The sequence below is a fragment of the Carica papaya genome, chromosome 9 (assembly GCF_054855325.1).
Source record: "Carica papaya isolate Zhongbai chromosome 9, ASM5485532v1, whole genome shotgun sequence".
In the NCBI taxonomy this organism is placed as follows: Eukaryota; Viridiplantae; Streptophyta; class Magnoliopsida; order Brassicales; family Caricaceae; genus Carica; species Carica papaya.
Window position 1 is genome coordinate 34,840,801 of NC_142317.1, and position 21,241 is coordinate 34,862,041.

The window sequence follows — 21,241 nt, forward strand, 5'->3', positions numbered from 1 at the left end:
TAAAAAAATTAAAAAATGGTATTAATTAATAATTAAATTTATTATTATTAATTTTTTAAATTTAAATAAATTATCAAAATTTATTCTTTAAAACTTTTTAAAACTATTTAAATCTAATCCGAGTTTATATGCCCGACCCGACCCGACCCGTGCCCATCTCTAGTTCGCTCCGCATTTTTCTGTTCTATCCATCTTCCTGCAAGAGTCACTTCAGTGGAGGATTAGGGTTTAGGGTTTTTGCACTTCGAAGTAATTTTTTATTCTTTGAGTGGGTGCGAATTAGCAAGACACCTTTCATGGAGATTTAAGCCGTGAATACGTAAAGTCTCTCTGGACCGAATCAATGGCCGCGAGTGTTTCAGTGAAGCCCGCGGCAGTGAATCCCTGCTGCCAAGCGGTATTGATTTCCTCTTGCATTTATGTTTTGCTTACGGGAAATGTGTAATTTGGTTTTTATTTAATTTTTGTTTTAATTTCTTTTGTCTTTAATTCAGTGGAAAGATAAGTGTTTGAAGTCGGAAGAAGCGCGGGTTGCACTGCGTAAGACTATTAGTATCCTCCAGTCGGTAGTAAACAAGTTTGAAGCCGATAATGCCAGGCTCAAGGAAGGTAAAACCTTGACAATTTTCTTTTTTTATTTTTATTTTTATTTTTTTTATTTCTGTTTTTTCCCCTTCCCCATCGTGTGCTTATAATTTGTTAGGTTTTTGTTAAAAAAAGGATTCATTAGGGTTTTGATTAATCTGTTACGTTTGAGAGGTATTAGATTTTTGGTTAGATTCAATGGAAAATTCAATTAGATAATTTGATTTGAAAATCCCGCCTTTATTAGAAGTGATGTAGCCTTTCTTTGTAATTTATTTTATGTATGTTTTTACTGACCACGGAGGATCAATATAGTGATTTCTTTGTGGACCATGTTGGTAGATATATGGTGAATTAATTTGTGGTATTGTGACTTAATCTGACTTGGTAGGAGAATTTTGTAGGATTTACAAATGGCCTGGGATGTTGTTTTTGGAGGCTTTCTCATTGGATTGTTACTCTGAATTTATGCATGCATGTGTTTTTCTATTGGGGTATAGGTTTTTTCTTGAATCACTGTAGTTTTGAAATTTTTAGAGCTAATTTGTAACGGTCTACTTGGCAGCATATGAGGATGAGCAAGCTCGTGTAGTCATTGAGAAAGAGAGCAGGGAGAAAGAATCATCCACGAGAGCTCTTCTAGAGAATGAGGTATCTGTTTTGAAGTCTGAGATAGCTGTATTGCAGGCCAAGATAGATGCTTCGGATGAAAATGAAGAACTAAAGCTTCTACGAATTCGTGTTGCTGATGGAGAAAAGGAGATAACCTGGCTTAAGGAGGTTCTTGAGAAAGAGAAATTAATGTCAGATATGGAGAGGAAGACTGTTGAGACAGAGAGGAAGAAAGCTGAAAAGGATAAGATTGAAAAAATAAACCTTCTTGAGGTACGTGTTTCTGAAGGGGAGAAAGAAATCAGTCAGCTGAAAGAACTCGTTGAGAGAGAGAAGCTGAGGGCAGATGCAGAAAAGAAGATTGCTGAGGCAGAGAAAAAAAGGGCAATTGAAAGGGACAAGTTTGTGAAAGCTGAGAAGGATAAGGCTTATGAGGAAAGAAAGGCTGCCCAAATTGAAGAAAAGATGGCTGAAGACTATCAAATGCAGTTGGAAGCATTGAGAAATGAAGCTAGTGAAGCAAAATCTGAATTGCTTTCTGAGACTTCAAAGGTTGAAGACTTGACCAAGAAGCTTGAAGTAGTGACCAAGAAGCTTGAAGCAGAAAAGCAAAAGACAATCAAGCAGAGAAAACGAGCAGATTCTGAGATGGCTAAAGCAAAGGAGCAAAAGAAACTTGCAGAAGTTAATATGGAGAAGGCTAAAGAAGAACTTTTACGGGCAGAGAATTTATCTATGAAATTGGAAGATGCTAGACAACATATTAAGGAACAGCAAAAAGAGATGGATGACCAGAAGGCTATTATCAATAAGACTGAAAAGGCCAAGGCTGATGAGGAAATGAAGGCTTTTCAAATTGAAGGAAAGGAGGCTGAAGAGCAAGGAATGAAGTTGGAGGCATTGAGAAGTGAAGCTAGAGAAGCCAAATCTAAATTGCTCTATGAGATTTCGAAGCTTGAAGAAGTGACCAAAAAGCTTGAAGCTGAAAAGGAAACGACAATCAAAGAGAGAAAACGTGCAGATTATGAGATGGCTAAAGCAGAGGAGCAAAGGAAGCTTGCAGAAGTATATAGGAAGAAGGCTGAAGAAGAACAATTACGGGCTGAGAACTTGTCTCTGCAATTGGAAGAGGCTAGACAGAATATTAAGGAACAGGAGAGGGCGATAAATGACCAGCAGCCTGTTAGCAAGAAGGCTGAGAGGGTTCAGGCTGATGAGGAAATAGAGGTCTCCCAAATTGATGAAAATAAGTCTGAAGACTATAAAATGCAGTTGGAGGCTTTGAGAAATGAAGCTAGTGAAGCAAAAACAAAATTGCTTTCTGAGACTTCAAAGCTTGAAGAAGTCACAAAAAAGCTTGAAGCAGAAAAGCAAAGGACAATGAAAGAGAGAAAACGTGGATATTCTGAGATGGTTAAAGCAGAGGAGCAAAGGAACCTTGCAGAAGTAAATGGGAAGAAGGCTGAAGAAGAACAATCACATGCTGAGAATTTCTCTCTGAAGCTGGAAGAGGCTAGACGAGCTAATATGGAACTTCAAAAGAAGATAGATGGCCAGAAGGCTATTGTTAAGAAGGCTGAAGACTGTAGAGTGGAGTTTGAGGCATTGAGAAAGGAAGCTAGTGAAGCGAAATCTGAATTGCTCTCTCGGACTTCAAAGCTTGAAGAAGTGATAAAAAAGCTTGAAGCAGAGAAGCAAAAGACAATCAAAGAGAGAAAACGTGCAGATTCTGAGATGGCTAAAGCAGAGGAGCAAAGGAAGCTTGCAGAAGTGAATAAGAAGAAAGCTGATGAAGAACAATTATGGGCTGGGAATTTGTCTCTGCAGTTGGAAAAAGCCAGACGAGTGATTGAGGAACTGCAGAAGGAGATAGATGACCAGAAGGCCATTAGCAAGAAGGAACATGCAGAATCAGATATGGTTAAAATGGAACAGCAAAAGAGGCTTGCTGAAATAAATAGGAGAAAGGTCATGGAAGAAAAATGTCGTGCTGATTGTCTATCTGAGCAGTTGAAAGAAGCTAGATTAAAGATTGAGGATATGCAGAAGCAGATATGTGAGCTTGCACCCTCTAGAAGAGTGGTTGAGACTTTTGCTGCTTCACCTGGCAAAGACAGAGATGCAGGAATTGCCAAAATGAAAATTATGAAGAAAGAGCTGAAGTTGGAAAAAATGCGAGTGAAGCATGCCAAAACAGTGGCTAAGATGGAAAGATATCGCAATAATGTGCTGCAAGAAGAATTAAGTCGCTTGAAACTGGAGTTTGTTCAATTTTCTTATCGGCTAACTTTACTGGATAGTTGTTTCTCTCCCAGGTTGGAAGGTATAAATGACCTGGAAAAGGTTGGTTTGCTTTATCAAAGCACTTATACCTCTATTCTAAAATCTCTGAATTGTTTCTTGTTCTGAATCGTAATCATAAATTTATTTTTTGATAAATAGCATACAGGTTTTGGAGTTTCATACTGTCTTTCCTACTGGTTGTTTTTCTCAGACACAAGTTAGCTGATGGCTCTTTTAGTGTTATTACCTGGTGGGTAGAGCTTGTGTCTGCTCTTAATATAGTTAATACTACTTTTACCACATGGATCTGCATTGCATTTGTTTATTGAACCACAAAACCATTTTGTAGGTCTCCTCAAACCCCATCCTGTGAAATAGAAAAAAAGAGAAAGTACAGAGAAAAAATTGTCCCGTGGAGAATAAACAAAAAAATGTTTTTATCCTTGCTCCCACTCTTTTTGTTTCTGTCTATGTTGGATGAGGCTTATTTAATTGTTTTGGCTCCTAAACAATCACTGGTTAATGCAATTCTGTATAAATTTGAAATTTTCCTGGTTGGATTGGAGAGTGCTTTATACTTCAGTTCCATGTTTGAAATGCATGATTCCTTTTATGCTCTTCTATCGTCATGTTTAACACTTTACTTTGGCTTGCAAATTTATTGCGTTGATATTGCTTTCCGCTTTAAACTTTTTCTAATCCTCTATTTACTCGTTGGTATAATATGGCTACAGGCTGAAGATTTGGAGAATGTGCAATTGTCAAAGTTGAAAAAAAGGCTCTGTTCTTTGAAGCCATTTCAAATGCATCACCAAAAGGGAAATGAGCTTCAGAAGCCTAGCTGCAATGTTGAAACTACCTCTGATCCTCATAAGAAGGGTCCCCAATGTTCTGAAATGTTGACTCCTACTTCTAGAGGGAATTATTGTGAATCTATTTCAGGTATTGATTCTGAATTGGAGTCTCTGCATGGATGCTCTAATAGAAAACTGATACAGAGTTATGCAAAAATTTTGCATACAGCATCTTTTTCTGACAGGCATTTAGTGGGCTCACAGGACAAAGGTGCCTTTTCTGTCACCACATCAACAAAAATGCCAGAACAGAAGCCAACTTGTCAACAATCAAATTCCAGTATGTCTGGGGAAGAAAAGATGCAAAATGAGAATCTTGCCATTGTGGCTGACAATTGTGTTAGAAGTTCTTCTCACATTAACGTCATTGAAGGAGTTACTGGGCATAGTAAAAAGAGAAAGAGGATGCTAGATACAATTGAATCCATTGGATCATTGTGCTCAAAAAATAAGAAGTGGCATTTGCAGATAGAAGAGAGGCTATCTGTTTTGCATGACATGTTAGATAGAAAAGCAGACAAACCTGTGAAGGAGAGATCTTCAGTGCCTAATCTGCAAAGTGGTTCACATGGTAAGGACAGCAGAGTTCACAAGAAGAGAAAAGCATCTCATGAAGCAGAAGTGGTAATGAAGCATGTTGATAATTCTGATAAGTTGAAGATTGGAAAATTGAAGACTGTAGTCCAGGAAGATTCAAATAGGTGTGGAGAAGCATTTCAACCTGCCAATAATCTAATAGGAGCTGGACTGGCTTGCAGAGAGGCCATATGTGATTCTGTTGCAAATGGACTTGAAGGTAGGATATGCTTTGAGGAGGCAGCCAATGGGGACTATATGAAGTTGTTGGAATTGGAAAATGCTAGTGATGAAGAATACTACAAGAAAGTAATGGAAATTCCTCTGTCCCCTACTCTTCCTGAAATTGGATTCCAGCATGTTGAGGATTTTGTTGTAGATAACTTGGAACCTTTGATGAAGGGAAACTCCCTTGAAAATGGATCTAAAAAGTTGGACAGTCATCAGCCTTCTTGCAGCATTGATGTCATCAATGGAAAGCTTGATTCCAACAATTTGAACTCTAATGGCTCTGAACTTTCTTGTAATTCATTATTGGATCAGAATAAAAGTCCTCTTGGTTCTTTTGGTTTGCTGGAGAATAATTGCAATGGTTTCTCTGATATAACAAAATCTCAGAAAACTTGGGTAAGTCATAAGCGAAACTCGGAAATGGAAATGGCAATGTCAGTTATTCCAGGTGCTGGAGATGATGGGATGAAGATTCTGTTTGGCAATGAACTTGGATATAAACACACAAATTTTCCTAAATATTTTGTTTCTTTTTCTAATATCAAGGACCAAAGCACTACTACTAAAATATTTCATGCCACAAAAACTTGTATGAATCGGTGTGCTTTAGTGACTCAAACAGGGTGGGCGGTGAAAAACATTTTGCTTGCTATGAAGGAGGAAAACCTTTTAGTCCAGTAAGTGGTTCTTGCATTCAAAATGGTGTAGTGTTGTTTCTCTGTTAGACTTCTTAGCAAGTTGATTATTTCTTTAAATTTGTAGTGGACTTATTTTTACTTGGAATTATTTCTCAGTTAGTTAATATGTAGTGCTTGGAGCTGATCTATTTCCATTTTATTTTTCATTTGGCTTATTTTAGGTAAGAGGCTTGTGTATTCTTCTCGTTGTTACTAAAATTCTCCATCACTGCTCGGGGAAAATATGGGAGCTTTCTGAAATTACTTGGGATTATTCCTCAATTAGTTAATATGTAGCTGTTTTGATCCCAGTTATTGATCTAGTTATGGGTCTTGAAACATAGAAATCATTAGGACCTCTATGATGCTTTCGAGTTTTCTGTCTTTTCCTATTTTTAATCTAATTCAAGGGCTCATCAAGAGAGAACCCTACAATCTCTTGATTAAGAAAGTACCCTGTACTTGAATGTGCTGCTTCATTCATAATGCTGTCAAAAAGAGACAGCCCAGTTTTATTACACAGAAGGGACGGTTATGCTGGAAGTTTATTTGCAGATTGGCACATAGCTGCTATAACTGCTCCTAGTCTTATCCTAGACTTATTCTTTCTTCCTAGCTATTAGACACATAGTACACATATTACATATATCACCACATGACAGTAAATATACACACAATCATAATATTCTACTCCGCATACATATATTATGAATTACATAATTTTCTTTTCTTCCTTTGATACACTTCACCAAAGGAATTAATTTCCCACTTGTGGAGTTTGTAGCAGTAGTCCTTGGATCTGATCTATTCCCTCTCTGTTTTTCATTTGGCTTATATTAGGGAAAAGGCTTGTGTATTTTTCTCGTTGTTACTACTACAGTTCTCCGTCACTGATTTGGGAAAATATGGGAGCTTTATAAATAACAATTTCAGATCCTTCTTGGATGCTTTCCATTGCCATTTAAGTACAGGTTTGTTATTTGTATTCTCTTAATATATCATTATATATGTCACAGTTTTAGGAGTCTTTCAGTACATTTGTTTCATATATTTCTCCTGGTTTGTTGGTCTCACACTCTTGTTTTCTTTTATAGTGATGTACGATGCTGAGGGAAGATCCATGATTGCTGATATGTTTCATAGTTTGCTGAGTCTCATTGGAGATTTCCTTTCAGATGGCAGAATAGTGTATGCTGATAGATCTTCTGAAACGCATGTTCGATGTGATTCAAAAATCAATGTTTTTCTGGATGGAATGAATTTAATATTGTCAAAAAGATTAGCTTCAGCTGACCTTTTGGTGGCGGGGAGTGTTATATTAGCATCACTCTGTGCAGCCTCTGATCAGATTGGGTTCATTTGTGAGGTTTCTTGCAACATGCTCCTTTTGCGTGCATATGATACATCAGTGTTGCTGACCATTCTTCATATTTTTGCTTACCTGGGTAGGCAAAGATTTTTCACGTTGAGGTCATATAGTTTAATAATCACAGTCTTGAAATCAGTTGTCACATACCTTGAAAAAGGACATCTGGATGTTACTATGGAGTTCTGCCATTCATCTACTGGCAAGGTTCAATCTGAGTTCCATCTATTTGCTACTTGCCCATTTTCAGAGGGTGCTGTTTCTGTGGATTCTGCTATTTTCTTTCTCGTTGAAACACTTCAAAATTATGCTCAATTTGGGACCATGAATCAAGGTGAGATCAATACAGTGAATGCTGGTCTCCTATCCAATATGCACAAGACTGGATTTAGTTTGAGGCATGAAGATGTTGATTGTTCATTTGGTACAAACTGTGATACATCCTGTTCTTTAAGCAAGTATGGGGTGCATGGGATCCCATCAGAGCCTGCTGAAGTTGGGACTTTATGCCACTTCACTGATGTCCTTTCATTGGTAGAGTTGGTTGCAGCCAATATGGTATGTCTCTCACCAACTTGGACTACAATGATTATTGTTTCTTACTTTGACATGCTTATCATGTGGGATTGCATACAACATCGGAAGGTGTCTTGTGACATCCTTGAGAGTAGGCTTTTATAATATCGTATGATCAAACTTCTTCAACTTCCTGAATTTGTTTTAGCCATGAGAGTTGGTAGCTAATAATCTTTTATGAAGTTATAGTAGTTATAGTTGTTTGATCAACCGTAGCTTCTTGTGCTAGTTCGAATATGAAGGACACTGCTTGGTAGTCAGCTAGAGTTGGATGAATTGCAGAAGATTACCATGCCCTATCTTAGGAGTTATAGTTGTTTTTCAATACCCAATAGATCTTATATTAATTTGACCACCTCCTGGTTCTGTGGAAGTTTCTACATTTTGCACTTTGTTGGATAAGTATTCACATTATGAATTATTAACCTTTACATTTAAGTACGCAGTTCAGGCAATTCATGCGAGTCTCTTTTTTTGATTTATATTATTAAGTATTGTTTCTTATGGATTTTATAATGCAATTTTTCAGTTTTGTTGCATGAAATGAGATTTATAGTATGATTTTCTATTTAGTTGCTTCTGATGGTTAGTTAAATATTGATTATTGATTTTGGTATTTTGCAGCTTTTCTTTTTGGGGTTTCTTAATTATTACTCATCTTGAATACTTTTTTCTTTCAAAAGAAAATTATTACTCGTCTTGTCCTATGTTTCTTATTGTACGTATGAATCACGAAGTCACAATTACATGATTATACCATTCTAAAACAATTTTAAGATTGCGTATATAGAGTAAAAATATATTGTTAAATTTCTTTTCCTGGTAACCATCATTCTCTTATTGGACTTGAGTCTCATACTGAACTCCCTAAATGTTTCTCTCTCAAAATACAGGGCTGGGATTGGATACATGAGAAGATTGTTCCTCCGTTATTTAAAATATTGGAATCATCAATGGTAGAGAACTTATCTGTTGCTATTGTTATTCTACTCGGTCAACTTGGGAGGTAATTTTCTCCGGCAGAATCAGTTCTTCAAATTTTAGTGTTCTTGATTCTCGTTATCTGCTATCTGTGTTTTGAATTCAAATATTCTGGTCAGCAAGATGCATGTCTGAGATCCCAAGACAACTTAAGAGTTAAAAAGTTAATGTGTGTTTGGTTAGCTTAAGCCATGAATGGAGTAGCCTTTGCATGCGTAGTAGGTGTTCATTTGTTTGATTGGTCTTCTAAAACATATAAATAGCAACTACAATAAATTGCTATTTACTGAAGATAGTGTAATAGGGATTTATGAGTAAGTCTGCATTGGGATTTCAGCCTCTAAATTTTTTCTGGTGACCACCACCTGACTATCACTTAGCCAGTAACGGACTGCTGGCTATTGCTCGAACCGCTGTCTGCACACCAAGCTGTTTCTATTGCATGAAGCCTGTGGATCACAAGCTCTTTCACTTTCTCATTGTGGAAACCAATTCCACCTCTCTCTAGTGTCTCTTTTCCTTTGAAATCTATGTCCATAATTTTGCAAGAATGCAGGATTTGCAGTCTAGTGTCTCTTTCTGTGAGCTAGATCTGCAGTCTTTTTGCCATTAGGGGGCCGGTGTCGCACCATTGACATCGCATGACTGCTAGATTTGTTGTGTCCTCCCATCAACGCCATTCAACAGAGCAGAGTTGTGGGGCTAGCATCCATGACAGAAATCTAACACTTTCCTTTCTCAATTTTCTGTTTTATATTTTTGTTAAATTCATAATTTAGAAATAAATCTTTTATTTAAAAATGTTATGTTGGTCATTTAGGACTTATTTCACTTTCTTTTCCAATTTTACCTACCAAGTAATGCAATTTAATTCACATAAGAACCTGACAATGCAAGGTAATCGCATTTTGTTATAACCTCCATTCAGTCATTGTGTTCCATCCTTGTTCCAAAGCTACTTTATTCCATCCTTTGCTCCGCTAGCTAAACTCATTGGTTTATATGATATACTATATAGTATACATTCTTTGTTGATTTGTGGTAGACGTGCTACATGATAATAAAATTGAGGAACAAATTAGCTGTTCTTTTGGGAGTTTTGAGAGTGCTTTGACATCTTTCCTCTGGTCTTTGATGAGTCTAATTGTGTCTTCTTTTCAGGCGAGCTGTTGATGCTGGTGGCTGCAAAGATAAAGACGTCGAAGACTTAACAGATAAATTGGCTGCTTTTCTGCAGCAAGAGGCTACCATCAGAGGAGGCCTTCCTATCCAAATTGCTACTGTTAGTGCCTTGCTGAGGCTTCTCTCTCTTGATTTCAACCAAGTTATGGAGAGTCAGGTAGCATTTCCAGTCGATGCAGGTCTGTCTGATACCACAGATCTTATTAGGAAATGGTTTTCTTTGTTGAGTAAGGAGCAGCAGGCTTTTTTACCCAGCCTTTTACAATATCCTGGTTTGGTGACACCAGAGCAGATGTAAGAAATTGTACAAGAGTCTACAATGTGAATAGTTAGTTGAGACAGAGAGAGAGCAGGCTTAGATCTTTTTTTTTCCAAGATGAGCGGGTGTAGATCTTTTTTGTATTACTTAATGTCCTTTTTTCTTTTTTCTTTTTTTGAAATAATGTATTCCTTTAGTGTCTGTTGCTCCTTTTGCTTTTCTGAACCAGTATGCGGCTGCATCATCTGATGGCATGTTGAATAACAATAGTTCTTTGTTTTCTTACAGGATGTTGGAAGTAGATCAATGTTGTTAGTATTATTGAAATTGTCATTTGTAATCCTGTGAAGTTACCCTACTTGAATTCTTTTTTAAGTTTTGGTTGGGACCTTTCTTACAATTGCTGAAGAACAAGATTTGTTTCTGAGGCTTTCTTCCTTTGAATACTTTTGTTGTTTCTGGCTTCTGTTTCAGAGTCAGTCTTAATTGGGAAAATAAGAGGCTTACAGAAACCAGAGAGAAGAATTTCATTAAGTTTTTTTTTTCCCTGATGAGTGATGTAACAAGTTTCAGAATGAATATTGTTAGCAAAAGGGTGAACAAAAAGGGTAAGTGAAGGTTCTATGATATAACGGAACTGGAGCTGGAAATGAACTATAGAACAAATAATCTGCATTTTTAGAAACTTCTTTTATGCTGTTTTAATCATAAATAAAGTTGAACAACTTAAAATTCTATCATTGCTAATATATCTCAGAAAAAATTCTATTTTAGTTAATTTCTCATAGAGAAAAAGACTTATTTCTGGCTTCATACCCTATTTTTTGCAATAGATTTATGTCAATCTCATTGCATTCTCTTAACTGCAGTTGCTTCATTCGCTCTATGCATTGATCTTGGGCCTCTCCAAAATGAGCTGCAGGAATCATGTGTATCAATTTTTGGGGCTCAATGATAAGTTCCCCATGAAGCTAGTGGCTGGATACAGAATAGACCGTTTTTCGATCCATGGTGTTTCTTTTTTTATTCCTATTGTCTATTGATTCTGCAATTTTCTTGGTGCAGGAAGAGGAGGAATACTCTGTGCACTTCTGAAGAAATTATCTGGGTCAACATTGCTCTTCACCTGTGCCAATCTCCTGAAATTACCCTTGAAGTATTTCAGGCCCCAGACTCTTCCTTCTGAGTAGCTTGTCTTGGTGTGATTGTTGATCCCCAAATCCAAATCTCGGAAGTTGAAATATGCAGCCCTTGGTGACTTAGAAACAAATGGTTTCATGTACCTGTAAAGCATTCTAATCCAGTTCTTATGCCTATTTGATTCTTCTATTCTGTTGTCTTCCCACCTAACCAGGTACTGTATGTTGTATAAATTACCTTCTCTGTGTGGAAATGGTACATCAGATTCGGAAATCTGATCCATTCTTCCACCAAAGGGATCCATAATCATCATTGGTAAATCCTCCTCAAGAAACCTTTCCCATATCCCTTCAAGTCCATATTCAGGTATTGGTTCCTGCACAAAGTCTGATTTTGCCTTGAAATTGCTCTTGGATAGTAGTGTCCTACCCAGTAGAACTTCTAATGGCTGCCCCTTCTTGAATTCAGCAAAGTACAGGGCTGATTCAACCCAGCTCATTTCATTGCAGTCTTTGGGTTTTAACCCGAGCTCGGGGAAGATTGCACTCATCAATGGGATTAGCCTGTCAATCCCTCCAAGAAACAATGAATCGAAAGAAGCTTGCACGGTTCTTTTGTTGCTGGTACATACGTTTTGAATGATGATTCTGATGAAGAGATCTTCATGCATTTTATGTGCAATGTATTGCCACCTGTGAACCAGCTTTGTGGCACCTTCTTCAAGCGTTCTTGAGACTGTGAAAGCAGTCACAGTTTTTGGAACAGGAACAAGCTTGATCTTCCATGAGAGGATGATCCCAAAGCTTGCCCCACCACCTCCTCTTATAGCCCAGAACAACTCCTCCCCCATTGTTTCTCTGTTCATAACTCTTCCATTAACATCGATCAGGTAAGCATCCAAGATGTTATCTGCCGCAAGACCATACTTTCTCACCATTGTCCCGAATCCCCCTCCAGTTAAATGCCCACCAATCCCTACAGTAGAGCACAGTCCAGCAGGGAATCCATGGATGCCGCTTCTTTTAGCAATGGCATAGTAGAGCTCACCGAGGGTTGCACCAGACTGGACCCAAGCTGTTTCGTCTTCAATATTAACTGTGATTGACCTGAGATTGACGAGATCTATGAGGATGAATGGGGTGGCGCAGAGGTAAGACAGGCCTTCGTAGTCATGTCCTCCACTTCTTATCCTGATTTGCAGATCATATCTTCTGCTGCAAATGATTGCTGCTTGGATTTCAGATTCATGGAATGGTGTCATGACAAGAAGAGGCTTTGAGGCAGTGGAGTTTACCCATCTGGGATTTTGCATAGAAGATTGAAGAATATATGAATATAAAGAAGAGTTTGGTGTGTGCATGATCTCCATATTCTTTGTGTAGGCCCCAAAGTAGGTTGACATGCAAGGCACAAACATTTCTTGGATCAAGTCGGAGAAAACCCAGTTAGCAGAAAGCAAAAGCACAAAGACTACAAGTGGAGAGCACCTCATCATACGGGCTTGAGTTTAAGTAAACAGATGAATGAGTTGCTTTTGTCTTGGTTGGTTGTGGGAAGAGTGAGGTCAGCTTGCTAGTACTGTATATGAGAAGATGAAGATGAAGATAGCAAGAGGCGAGATTTGTTAATAGTAGATTTGAAGGTGGTGATGAAACAGAAAGAGTTGCAGAAGGATTTGGGTTTTAACCAAAATATCCATGAGAGTAAATTGAATAGAAGAAGATGAACATGGTCTCTAGAGATTCTCTATTGTCAGCTGATGCAACTTATTTCGTCTGGTTCTATTCTATTATATATATATATATATATATATATATATATTTGTATACTGTTTGGCATTTGAATGATGTATTTGGTTTTGTCTTTAATGGTGTCGTTATCCTTTCTGAAGGGCATGAATTGCTTGCAAATTTGATGCTGACACCCTTCACCTCAGACAAATACATATACACACGATACTGCCTCGAGACTTCACTGGATTCTTCTTAGATCTTACAGTCACCAAATGTAAAGGGAGTATTATAAACATCAAACATTCTGGAAGAAGAAAGTTGAGGCCTCTGCAAATACATATTCATTCATATCAATAATCATATATATATATATATACATATACACACATATATATGTAAATCACATGACTCACCAATTGATTTATATTATCAGAATCATATAGTAGATATATGATGAACAAAAACTAATGAATTTGAACTTACTTGAGATGAGTTTTGGAAAATTCTTCTGAAGATCTTTGAAGTAGCAAGGCATCCTCCCTCGTTATTAACCCTCTGAAAATCTTCATGTATCGTATCAAGCACCTCGCCATAAGTTAATCCAGGGCATTTCTTAAACAAATCTACTAACAGATATGTTAAGACTCCATTCTTTGTATTTCTTGTGGATGCCTATAAACAACAAAATAAAACTCCAATTATATATTGAAAAACAAATGGAGTAAAAGACTATACATATATATATATGTAAGCATATGTATGTATATTAACATACGGTGGTATCAGCAAACTCTTGATCATCTTCACAAGCACTGATTGCAGTGACCCATCCACCTCTACTGTTTTTCCAGATGCCATAGTGAGGACTTCTGTCTTCCCACTTCTTCCTATTAATTTCTCAGTAAAAATTCATACGTTAATTGATCCGTATATATATATATATATATATTATAACACAATAAAACATAGTCTTCAAAAGAGAACATAGGGAAGCATAGGTTTACTTGAATACAAAATTTAAGATTTGAGTTTTTCTAATGATCTCTCATTATTCTTTCTTCCACCAAGAAAAGTATTATTTAGAGTTAAATCTATTTGTTAAAAGTTTTCAATCAATTTCAACTAACAACAGTAAATGATTTTCTTTTATTTAGAAACAAAAATTTAGTATAGTTACTGTAATTACTTACAGATGTGAGTTGTATATATATGGGAGATCAAGAATGTTTCCACTCTGACATGCATCGACAATGGAATGAAGATTAGCACCTTGTTCGAGTGGAGAGGCGATGATGGAGTGAATGTCTCTATCGAGGATCGTTCCTTCTTCCATAAAATCAGTGGGACAAATTGTTTCATCAAACCCATCATTCTCGTCCTCTTTCCAATCAGGCTGTCGCAACCCATGTCCGGAGAAGTAAAACACCAGTGAGTCACCCGACTTGGTGCCCTCCACAAGCCATTTCAACGCCATTTCTATGTTCTTCTTTGTCGGAATTAGACTCGAATCTGCCTCCTTTTCTGCACCAACTCAGTTTTCTACTCTTTCGTCAACGTAGATTTGGAGAAGAAGATGATGAGAGGAGAAGGAAGAAGGTAACATACCGGTGAGGACAAGGACGTTGTTGTGTCGAAACGAGAGGTCGTTGATCAAGAAATCTCTCATGTTGCAGACATCGTTTATGGTTCCCTTAAGCTTGTACTTAAACTTCTTGTAACTCACTCCAATAAGCAAAGCTCGTTTTCTCGGTTGATCCTGCGGTGTATGAAACCGACTTAAGAGAGGTGATGGGTTACAATTCAGAGAAACAGCAGTTGCAGAAAGCTTCTTTTTCAGTTTATGACTGCAAAATCTGTCAATGGTGCAAGCTGGAGTCTGTGATGACAATGATGATCTGATCAAAGTTGAGGCAAGAGTAGAAGTAGAGGGTATACTTGTGTTGATTTGATTGCACCCAGGGCACCGACTTATTGTGTTTTGGGTTCTTATAGCCGCTACCTTGAATCGTTCTCTGCAAAACTTGCACATACTTGTGTTCTCCATTATAGACTAATAAGGTTCTCTAATGGAAGCCAATGTGATTTGGTGGGTGTATGAGAAGAATGCTAATTTATATATAAAAAGCTTATGTCTATCATCAAAAATGGTGGGGGATCGATCCATATGTAAACCCAAACTTCTCCATACATGATTCCTTCTTACTAAGATTCTTTTCTTACTGAAAATCCAGCTCATATTATCATCTATATCTCTACTTTTGGTGTTATGTTCATCTTTTTGTCCATCAAGAGTCAAAGATAATATTACTATAAAGAAAGTTAGAAGAACCAGATGCCATCTTTTCCCCCATTATCTGAAGTATGTTGATATCAGTTAATCACAACCACATTTATGTGTGTGTGTACATATATATATATATATATATATATACATGTACACACAACATATACATGTATGCTTTGCGGCTTTTGCTTTTTCTCATTTGTTCATGCTTGTTAATCATATTATTTTCTCATTATTCATGAATCATCAGTTACTAGTTCATGTTAAAGGCAGGCAAGAAAACCTAATAAATTTTATACTAGAAAGAAATTGGACAGAAGATTTGGTATCCATTTAGACAACTTATTTATTTGTCTTAAATCAAGTATTTATTATCCATGAATTCGTGAAGAAAGTTAAGTTTCCTAACTCAAGAAAATTACAGGTTTTAAATGTTGAGCCACAGAGGAGGGATGCTTTGTTCATTCTTGAAAAAATTGAATGGATCCACCTTGGCTTTTGCTTGTGCTAGTCTTGGGAAGTTGCCCTTGAAGTATTTTTCACCCCATAATTTTGCAGAAAAGTAGGTATGTTTCCCAAATGCATTCATTCCAATGCTTAAATCTCTGTAATTAAGATATGCAGTCCTAGGGTTCATGGAAACATAAGGTGTCATAGCGTTATAGACTCGGTTAATCCACTCCATCTTACTCATCTCTACCTCTGGTTTAGGATCTCGCCAACTGGTGAAGTATTGTATACTGTACAATGTTCCATTTCTGAATGGAAACGGTGTTTCGGAATCTGGAATTTCATTCATTTTCCCACCAAAAGGATCCAAAATCAAAACACCTGAATCACCTTCTTTTATTACCTTCCATATTTCTTCTAGCCCTTCATGTGTAATAGGTTGAGTAACAAAATCTGATTTTGCTTTGAAGAAACCTTTGGTGTATAAACGATTACGATCCATTAAAATACTTACAGATTCTCCTGGTCTTAGGCCTCGATCAAAGAATAATATAGACTCTAACCAACTCATCTTTTGGCATTGTTTGGAATCTAAGCCAAGTTCTGGGAGTTTCTTGTTAATCAAGGAAACCAGACTATGAACATTTCCGAGATACAAGCCCCTAAATATGGCTATCACAGTTGTGTTTCCTTGAGAGTCTTTGCCAATTGTTAAGACGAGTCTAATGAATAGCTCTTTCGGTAACTGAGGCGCAACTTCTTGCCACTTATATATGATTTCTGTCGCATTTTGTTGCAGTGTTTTAGAGATGGTGAAGACAGTAACTTTTTCAGGAATAGGAGACAACCTGATCTTCCAATCAACAATCACACCAAAGCTTGCCCCTCCACCTCCTCTGATAGCCCAAAACACCTCTTCTCCCATTGATGTCCTATTGAGAATTTCACCCTTAGCTGTAACCAAAACTGCATCGAGAACATTATCAGCCGCAAGGCCAAAACTTCTTGTTAATGTACCTTTCCCTCCACCACTAAAATGTCCTCCAACACCTATTGTAGGGCAAGTTCCAGCAGGAAAACCAAGTTCTTGACTACGATTACCAATCTGATAATACAACTCACCCAATGTAGTACCAGATTGAACCCAAGCAGTTTGATTCTCTAAGTCTACACTCACACGTCGAAGGTTGACAAGATCAACGAGAACAAAAGGCGCGTTTGCTTTGTAAGACAAGCCTTCATAGTCATGACCTCCACTTCGAACTCTTAGTTGGAGGTTGAAGTTTTGTGTGCAGATCACTGCAGATCTAACATCATCAACATTATACGGTGTAACGATGAAGAAGGGTTGCAGCGAGGAGGAGTTAAACTTAAGATTTTGGACAGTAGACTCGAGGATGGATGAGTAGGAAGGGGAATAGTGAGGGTAAAACAGTTTTCCTATATCAGCAGATGGAGAATTCCTAACAAGACAATCGGCAAACAATGCGGGAATAGTTTGAAGAAGTGCTGAAGAAAGAGTAAACACGAAACAAGATAATGTAAAGATGAGATAGAACTTTGATTTCCCCATTGTTCCTCAATATTTTTGTACACATAATATGATTTATATATAATACCCTTTACATTTTTTGCTTCTTTACGAGTTAAAACGTTACACAAGAATCTGAAAGCATTTACAGTGTTATAAATAACAATTAATTAACATTTTAATTGAAGAATGAAGTTTTCGTTAAAGTTAGAGATGTTATAATGTTAATTAAAATATTAAAACGCATTAATTCCGGTTGATATTACGGGAATTTCATTGTAACCATAATTTGATTTTAATAAAAAAACGTTATAATTATGATTTAGAAAAAAAAATATGAAGTTTTAAAATCAATGGCTGTATGTATGCTTTAGAATAATCTTAAAATTGAAATGAAAAAATTGTGATATTCCGACCTGCCGGATTCGAACCAGCGACCTAAGGATTATCTGCACCACTACAGTCCTCCGCTCTACCAACTGAGCTAAGGTCGGCTTGTGTTTTAAGGCTTACATATGTAAAATATATTAGCAGGCTAAAAAATGACATAAAAAAATGACAGAAAAATAAAAATAAAAATAAAAATAATAAAATAATAAATAAAATAAATAAAAATAAAAAACCAATAAATAAAATAAATAATAATAATAAAATAATAAAAATAAAAATAATAAAATAATAAATAAAAATAAAAATATAATAAATAATAAAATAAATAATAATGATAATAACCAACAGAAAATTATCATCTTAATTGTCATTATGAGTAAGTCAAAAGATGATGTGTATGTTTGATTATATTTGTGCACGTGTTATTTATAATTTAGAAAGGTAAAATATATATATATATATATATTAAATTCATAATAATGAGTATTTTCTTTTTATTTTTTTTTGGATTTATAAATTAAATAATTTTTTTTTCACCATTACATAATTGTTCAAAATATTTAAAAAAAAATCATAAAGAACGAAAAAAAAAATGAAAATACTATTTTAAAAAATCTCGATAAAAAATGTCAACCCACATTTAAATCTCGAACAAATATTATCTTATTTTTTTTTATTAATTATTATTTTTATATAAACAAAAAAAAAATAACAGTGAGTATCATCTCGTTTTTCTTTCTCCGTCTTACCTTAATCCAAACATAATTTAGAGAACGCAAATAATTAGCACTTCCAAATAATATCGTATAATGATCGATACGGACATGAGCCAGATGAAAATTAGTATACGGAGATCAAATTTAAGTTATAATTGAGTTTTCAACGTTTATAATAATTCATTTATCAACTAAAAGATATATATACTTCGTTCATAATATAATATAAATAATTTTTAAATAAAATTATATATAAAAATACTGTTCGACTCGAATCAATAATCTAAAGAGTTAAATAAATTATTTATATATAGAATTTAAACACTTGTTAGAATTAAATTCTAATATAACTAGTAGTAGTTGAAGAGATTGACAGAGAAATTAAAGCCTTGAAGAAAATCATATAAATGCCAAGACCATTACATCACTCTTCTACACATTTCTTAACACTTTACTATATATATATATATATATTATATTATATATATATATATATATATATAACTTAGCATTTATTATTTCTGTGTTCTTACCCACCTACCTACAACCCTAATTTACTCATAATTAGCATTAGGCAAGAATATTAAGTAAGCCCAGTTCTCCTTCTTCTTCTTCTTCTTCTTCTTCTTCTTCTCTTTAGATTTGAAGTGGAAGTGGAAGTGGAGGAATGCTCTGCTCATGCCTGAAGAAATTTCCAGGATCAAATCTGGTCTTGATTTTCACCAGCCTGTTGAAATTATCCTTGAAATACCTAACTCCCCATACACTTGCCTGTATAAAGCTTGTATTATTCTTCTTGTTCATCCCCAGATCAAGATCTCTGTAATTCACGTAAGCACCTCGAGGTAACATGGACACATAAGGAGCCATATAATTATACAGTTTCCTAATCCATTCCATGTGTTTACCCATGTTCTTTTCACCGTCTTGCCATGCATTCACGTACTGAATCATGAACAAGTTTCCCTTTCTGTGAGGAAAAGGAATTTCGTTTTCAGAAATCCTACTCATCATCCCTCCAAAAGGATTCCATATCATCAATGGAATGTCTTCTTCGAGAAACCTCTTCCAAATCCCTTCCAACCCGGTTTTCAAAATGGGTTCTTTCACGAAATCTGATTTTGCTTTGAAGTAATTCTTGAATGTTGATTTTCCCTGAAGTAGAATCTCCGGTTTGGTATTTCCTGGGTACCCAGCAATATAAAGAACTGATCTGATCCAACTTGTTTGAATACAATCTTTCTGTGTCAAACCCAATTCAGGAAAGTTGTTTTTCATTATTTGCAGAAGTCTATCAACCCCGCCGAGAAACAGAGCATTATATGATGTTGTTACGGTTCCTGATCCTTTCTGTATGATTACTCTAATGAAAAGATCTTCATCAAGTTTCTCAGCAGCTACTTGTTGCCATTTATATAAAATATCAGTTGCTCCCTGTTCTAAACTTTTAGTAACGGTAAAAACTGTGACCATTGCTGGAACAGGAACTAATCTGACTTTCCATTCAAGAATTATACCAAAACTTGCTCCTGCACCACCTCTGATTGCCCAAAACAGATCTTCTCCCATGGAGGCACGATCAAGGACTCTCCCATTGGCATCAACAATTCGAGCATCTACAACATTATCAGCACCAAGTCCATATTTTCTCATCATAGGACCATAAGCACCTCCTGTAATGTGACCTCCAATGCCTAAACTGGTACAGAGTCCTGCAGGAAATCCATGGATGTTGCTCTTCTCTGCAATTCTATAATAAAGTTCACCAATAGTTGCACCAGCCTGAACCCAAGCGCTGTCATCTTCGATGTCGACGTAGATTCCCCGGAGCTTGGAAAGATCAACTATGATGAAAGGCGACTCGATCTGTGAAACGTAAGACAAACCCTCATAATCATGGCCTCCACTGCGGATTCTGAGATGGATATTGAGTTGTTTAGAGCAGATAACAGCTGCTTGGACGTGGGTTTCGTGGAAAGGTGTGAAGATGAATTCTGGTTTCGGCATTGATGGTGTTAAGTATCTGAGATTTTGAGCAGAGGATTCGAGGAAAGAAGTGAAGGAAGCATTGCTCTGACTGTAAAATGCAGATGAGATAGGAGAAGAAAGCTCGGAATTTTGAAGGAAACAAAAGGTGAAATCTTGTTGAAGAGTTGAAATTACAGAGGGAACTGACGAGAAGAGGACAAAAAGTAAGAGTGAGAGGATGGAAGAAGCCGCCATTGTTGTCTGATTTAAGTTTTGAGTTGTGGGTTTTCGGGATGGTATTATATATAGAGATGAGCATATCGGTATTGCCATGTGCAGAGCACAGAGTTGAAACGTGTTAATGAGCGAAGCGTGACGTCATTAGGGTCATTTTACAATTCGGGTCAACAAGAAGATGACCATGCGTTGATTACGGGTCAGGTTCTCGGGGACCCGATTCCTATTTAATTTTTTTTAAAAAAGAATTTCACATGCTTATCTCGATAGGAACTAAAAAATAAATTAATATGTATTTGTATATCATATTTATTATATATTGTATAAAAATAAAGATATGAAACAATAATTTTAATGTATTTTTAAATATACATGCACAATTAAATTCAAATTGTGTATTGAAATATCGTAATTGAATTTAACCCTTTTAAAAAATATTTTTTTCTTACGAAATACATGTTTTTTAAACCTACTTTATGTAACAAATTATTTCAAATCGACAAAGCTTAGCAAACATAATTAGTGCCCCGTATTATGTTTTGGTTCATTAGCTAAATCAGTCCATGATGTTCAAAAATCTCCTTTTGTTCCGATGATAAATTAATATATT

The 21,241-nt window shown here is 36.1% G+C and overlaps 3 protein-coding genes, 1 non-coding gene and 1 pseudogene across 7 annotated transcripts; 1 reads left to right on the plus strand and 4 right to left on the minus strand.

The window, feature by feature from the left end:
- The first annotated feature begins 194 nt into the window (after positions 1 to 194).
- MEE22 (maternal effect embryo arrest 22) lies at positions 195 to 13,212 on the plus strand. Of its 4 annotated transcripts, none has more exons than XR_015816615.1 (11): positions 195 to 397; positions 495 to 609; positions 1,151 to 3,540; positions 4,215 to 4,422; positions 4,504 to 5,818; positions 6,659 to 6,789; positions 6,913 to 7,742; positions 8,654 to 8,766; positions 9,903 to 10,080; positions 11,052 to 12,472; positions 12,565 to 13,212. XR_015816615.1 is itself a non-coding variant. In XM_088212166.1 (10 exons), the coding sequence occupies exons 1-10, from the start codon at positions 344 to 346 to the stop codon at positions 11,223 to 11,225; spliced, it is 5,508 nt and encodes a 1,835-aa protein (XP_088068292.1). In that variant the 5' UTR covers positions 195 to 343; the 3' UTR covers positions 11,226 to 13,212. The 4 variants fall into 4 exon arrangements, 1 of the variants encoding a protein (XP_088068292.1); XR_015816614.1 differs by having other exon boundaries at positions 11,052 to 11,688; positions 11,791 to 13,212; XR_015816616.1 differs by having other exon boundaries at positions 11,052 to 11,688; positions 11,832 to 13,212.
- Positions 13,213 to 13,248: 36 nt separating this feature from the next.
- LOC110807613 (metacaspase-1-like) lies at positions 13,249 to 15,319 on the minus strand. The gene is made up of 5 exons (XM_022032781.2): positions 14,661 to 15,319; positions 14,246 to 14,576; positions 13,831 to 13,942; positions 13,539 to 13,727; positions 13,249 to 13,382 (listed from the first exon to the last, which is right to left on the minus strand). Exons 1-5 carry the CDS (start codon positions 15,097 to 15,099, stop codon positions 13,308 to 13,310), a joined length of 1,146 nt encoding a protein of 381 aa, XP_021888473.2. The 5' UTR covers positions 15,100 to 15,319; the 3' UTR covers positions 13,249 to 13,307.
- A 447-nt stretch (positions 15,320 to 15,766) lies between these two features.
- Positions 15,767 to 17,362, minus strand: LOC110807614 (berberine bridge enzyme-like 24 pseudogene; annotated as a pseudogene).
- Positions 17,363 to 17,730: 368 nt separating this feature from the next.
- TRNAY-GUA (transfer RNA tyrosine (anticodon GUA)) lies at positions 17,731 to 17,814 on the minus strand. The gene is given in 2 exon segments: positions 17,731 to 17,766; positions 17,778 to 17,814. It is a non-coding gene; the product is annotated as a tRNA-Tyr (tRNA).
- A 981-nt stretch (positions 17,815 to 18,795) lies between these two features.
- LOC110807599 (monolignol oxidoreductase AtBBE-like 13) lies at positions 18,796 to 20,697 on the minus strand. The gene has a single exon (XM_022032767.2). The coding sequence runs from the start codon at positions 20,647 to 20,649 to the stop codon at positions 19,063 to 19,065; it is 1,587 nt and encodes a 528-aa protein (XP_021888459.1). The 5' UTR covers positions 20,650 to 20,697; the 3' UTR covers positions 18,796 to 19,062.
- Positions 20,698 to 21,241: the final 544 nt, after the last annotated feature.

Coding starts and splice junctions, on each gene's coding strand:
- MEE22 (XM_088212166.1), top strand. CDS start 344: ATGGCCGCGAGTGTTTCAGTGAAGCCCGCGGCAGTGAATCCCTGCTGC. Junction 398..494: donor TGAATCCCTGCTGCCAAGCG/GTATTGATTTCC, acceptor TCTTTAATTCAG/TGGAAAGATAAGTGTTTGAA. Junction 8,767..9,902: donor CTACTCGGTCAACTTGGGAG/GTAATTTTCTCC, acceptor TCTTCTTTTCAG/GCGAGCTGTTGATGCTGGTG.
- LOC110807613 (XM_022032781.2), bottom strand. CDS start 15,099: ATGGAGAACACAAGTATGTGCAAGTTTTGCAGAGAACGATTCAAGGTA. Junction 14,577..14,660: donor CAACGTCCTTGTCCTCACCG/GTATGTTACCTT, acceptor GAGTTGGTGCAG/AAAAGGAGGCAGATTCGAGT. Junction 13,383..13,538: donor TTTTCCAAAACTCATCTCAA/GTAAGTTCAAAT, acceptor ATGTATTTGCAG/AGGCCTCAACTTTCTTCTTC.
- LOC110807599 (XM_022032767.2), bottom strand. CDS start 20,649: ATGGCGGCTTCTTCCATCCTCTCACTCTTACTTTTTGTCCTCTTCTCG.